Here is a 3,468-nt window from a genome sequence, read left to right as displayed (position 1 = left end):
CTAAAAAAAAAAAAAAAAAAAAAAAACAAAAAAACAAACCATAAAAGTACCCCGGTCAATTTCACTTCATATTAGGACAAAAACTACCCCAGTCAAATTCACCTCATATTAGCACATACACAAGCAAGGACGGAACAAGATAAGTCATCATGCAAACATAACATTTATTACCTGCAAGACATTTATACTGGGGTAAAAAAAGATCCCTAAAGGGAATTTAGCTAAAAAGACTTCCGTAGGTTAATATCTGCTTGAGGATCACAAAGGGACTGTATAGTCACCTAGGTACAGCGTAGTCCCCGCTCGTCTGAGACTTTAATAAAAAGAGGTTTGGCAGAGGGAACTGTAACTGCTATGGTCTTATCGTCCCGAAATCGAAGAGAGAAGGAGGACAGGATAGGAGAAAGCCAGCCGTTCCGAGAACGAACATTATCCCTTCAGGATAAAATCCGCCCCGGGCGGGAATCGAACCCGCGGCCTAGCGCTTACAAGGCAGACGCCCTACCAACTAAGCTAACTAGGCTGGGAGCTCAAAGTTTAAATGGGCTATTGCATGCACTTTTCCATAGTTTGTGTAGGTTTGTATTTAGGTAGGCAGTTATGTAGGTATTTAGGTGGGCAGTTATGATATTTAGATAGGCAGTTATGATATTAGGTATAGGCAGTCATGTAGGTATTTATATTTAGGTAGGCAGTTAAACATGGCGGACAAATAAATAAGAAAAAATCCTATTCGAAATATTTGAAAAAATATTTGTAAATAAATCGAATAAACTCTGAAGAAAATAAAAAATTATTTAGTTAAAAAAATGGAAATTATTTGTTTTATTGGTTTTATTTGCATAAAAAAATACGACTAAAATAAAACCAGTTTAGTTTCAATGTTGCTTATATGTGGCTCAGCTAAGTACAAGTACACATTTTTTCATGGATGTAGATAAGGCTTACTTAATAAAGTATCTTGCTATAATGAAAATACCTGATGCTATTATGGAACCAATACAAATGTTTTCAATCAAATCAAATGTGCTCTTACATTGTTCACTGAGAACATTATGCCACCCACCCTTAGATGCAACCCAGTCACTGAGTGTTGTGTTGAGAAATACATCAAACCAGGATTGTATATTATTCATCAACCTTATCAAACACCTTGAATAGCACTTGCTGATCAGATCACAACAGAAATAAAACCCTTAGATGCAACCCAGTCACTGAGTGTTGTGTTGAGAAATACATCAAACCAGGATTGTATATTATTCATCAACCTTATCAAACACCTCGAATAGCACTTGCTGATCAGATCACAACAGAAATAAAATAACACAAGGAGCTTGATGTAGTTGAGCTCATAGCTTTCATGAAACAGAGATTTCAACAAAGTGGAAAATGAGTAGTGAGTTATCCTATCCAAGTCTAAAGCATCAACTTGTTTTCTGATCTCTTCCCGATATTTTGTACCGATGAATTCCTCATTCAGCTTCACAAGTTTCTGATAGATACTGAGAGCAGTTTTGTTGGAAATGTTCAAGATGTTCATATTTGTGATGAACTTTTGGTCATAGATCTTACATAAAAATGTATTGAAAACATCAACACTGAGTGGAAGTATGGGAGAGTTCAGCTGGTCCATTGAAGAGTCCATGTCAGATGTATCATGTGATGATAGGTAGGATCCATCTCCTGATGCTCCAGACATTGTTGGTAATGTAAGGTATTTCACACAGAAAAATAATAGATGGTCTGGTCAGTCTCTATTGATCCATTGTCCAGGATATCTATCCTTTTAAATGTCAAGTGAGAACAAATTTACCTACTCATTAAAGGATAATGAAAATTTGAACTTAAAAGAACAGATCTTCTGATTTATCTCGGAAAAACACTTTTCACTTATTTTCTTTCACTTTGAACTTTTCTGCTGTTGAAAAAATGAAAAATATAAAAAAAAACTAAAAAAAGTAAAAAAGACGCACTTTCGAAAATGACGCCAAATTTTTTGTTTACCTACAAAAATCAATAAACAGAAATCGCGCACGCCGCGCCGTAACCAATGCTTGATTATGCAATGTGTTGTACGCAGTGACGTGAAGTGTTGTATGCTATGGTTTTAATTTACGGGGTTTTTACTTTTGAACCATAAAAGTCTGAAGTGGTCATAGTTTCGGAACCGCTTCAGGAACATAAGGGGCTTAAACCCCAAAGTTTAGTGTCAATTAGGGTAAGTGTACCATTTATTCGCCCACCTAAAAAACGTACCATTTATTGGCCCACCTGTACCATACGCCACATAAGTCTGAACTGGACAAACTTTTTCAAGATCCAATTTCATCAAAAGAAAGGGCTTAAAGACTGCTATTAAACCAGTGCTATTCAAAAATTGTAGTCATAAAAACAAAAATTAGAAAAATAAATGTGGGCAGGTGGGCCAATAAATGGTACGTTTTTTAGGTGGGCGAATAAATGGTACATTTACCTTACATAATCTTCTTCATTCATAAGCAATGTCTACTTACCTTAAACATTGAGGTATCAATCCCAGAGAATGAATTAATTTTGTTTTTTTTTTTTCAACTTCACATACCTACTAAAGAATTTTTTTATACTATTTCTTCGCGTCAGAGAAGAAATCATTAAATTACATAATCTTCTTCATTCATAAGCAATGTCTACTTACCTTAAACATTGAGGTATCAATCCCAGAGAATGAATTAATTTTGTTTTTTCAACTTCACAATGATTTGTGCAGATCTTACGAATTTTTCGTTTTCCAGGACATTTGTAATAGTAGACAATTGGGAAATAAAGGAGATATATTTTTTTTTTTGCCCATTACTCTCCTGTTCCTCGAAATCAAGTTGAGACTTCACCATTTTCGGGGCGGTGTTCTCAAAAATTTGGGAACTGGTGGATTCAACGTGCTATCGCCACTATAGCAGCTATAGTATAGCTTACCTTATTGATGGGTAAAATGAAAGAAAAAGAAAACGAGAGGTAATTTGAATATAAACATAATTATCTTTACTTTTTTAAAAATTATTTATTTTTTCAACACACTAAACATCAATATGCAGAGAATCAATCAAAAAGTACACAAGAGAAAGAAAGGAAAATAATAATTACAAGAGAAATAAATAATAATAATAATAATTGAAACAACATGTCTAACTCAGTGATTTCCAATCAGGGGTCTATGAAGAAAATTTCCAGGTTCTAGTTGGAGATTTTAATTTTAATATTATTCAAATAAGAACACTTTGAAGTCAAAGAGGAGTACCTAGTTGATACATGAATAAGGTTGGACATCACTGAGCTTTGATTTGGGGATAAACATCCATTGAAACTGATTAGAATAGTAAAATTCAAGACATAGAGATCGTAAGTTTAATGACAACATTCATTATAGGGACTTACAGACTTTTTGAAAAATGTCCATCAACAAAACAAATTATGATTGGTTATATTAACCCA

The 3,468-nt window shown here is 34.0% G+C and overlaps 1 protein-coding gene across 2 annotated transcripts; it reads right to left on the bottom strand.

Annotated features, from left to right (window-relative positions):
* Positions 1 to 768: 768 nt before the first annotated feature.
* Positions 769 to 1,915, bottom strand: LOC103508495. Of its 2 annotated transcripts, none has more exons than XM_008473045.3 (2): positions 1,201 to 1,915; positions 769 to 1,072 (listed from the first exon to the last, which is right to left on the bottom strand). In XM_008473045.3, exons 1-2 carry the CDS (start codon positions 1,697 to 1,699, stop codon positions 945 to 947), a joined length of 627 nt encoding a protein of 208 aa, XP_008471267.1. In that variant the 5' UTR covers positions 1,700 to 1,915; the 3' UTR covers positions 769 to 944. The 2 variants fall into 2 exon arrangements, with proteins under 2 accessions (XP_008471267.1, XP_026678893.1); XM_026823092.1 differs by having other exon boundaries at positions 769 to 1,152; positions 1,281 to 1,915.
* Between the last annotated feature and the right edge of the window lie 1,553 nt (positions 1,916 to 3,468).

Source organism: Diaphorina citri, unplaced genomic scaffold (genome assembly GCF_000475195.1).
Source record: "Diaphorina citri unplaced genomic scaffold, Diaci psyllid genome assembly version 1.1 scaffold404, whole genome shotgun sequence".
Lineage (NCBI taxonomy): Eukaryota > Metazoa > Arthropoda > Insecta > Hemiptera > Psyllidae > Diaphorina > Diaphorina citri.
This window is presented reverse-complemented; position numbering and strand designations above follow the sequence as displayed.

Excerpts from the sequence above, each read along its gene's own strand:
- LOC103508495 (XM_008473045.3), bottom strand. The coding sequence starts at position 1,699 with ATGTCTGGAGCATCAGGAGATGGATCCTACCTATCATCACATGATACA. Across the intron at positions 1,073-1,200 it reads ACTCAGTGACTGGGTTGCAT|CTAAGGGTGGGTGGCATAAT; the intron begins CTAAGGGTTTTA and ends ACTGGGTTGCAT.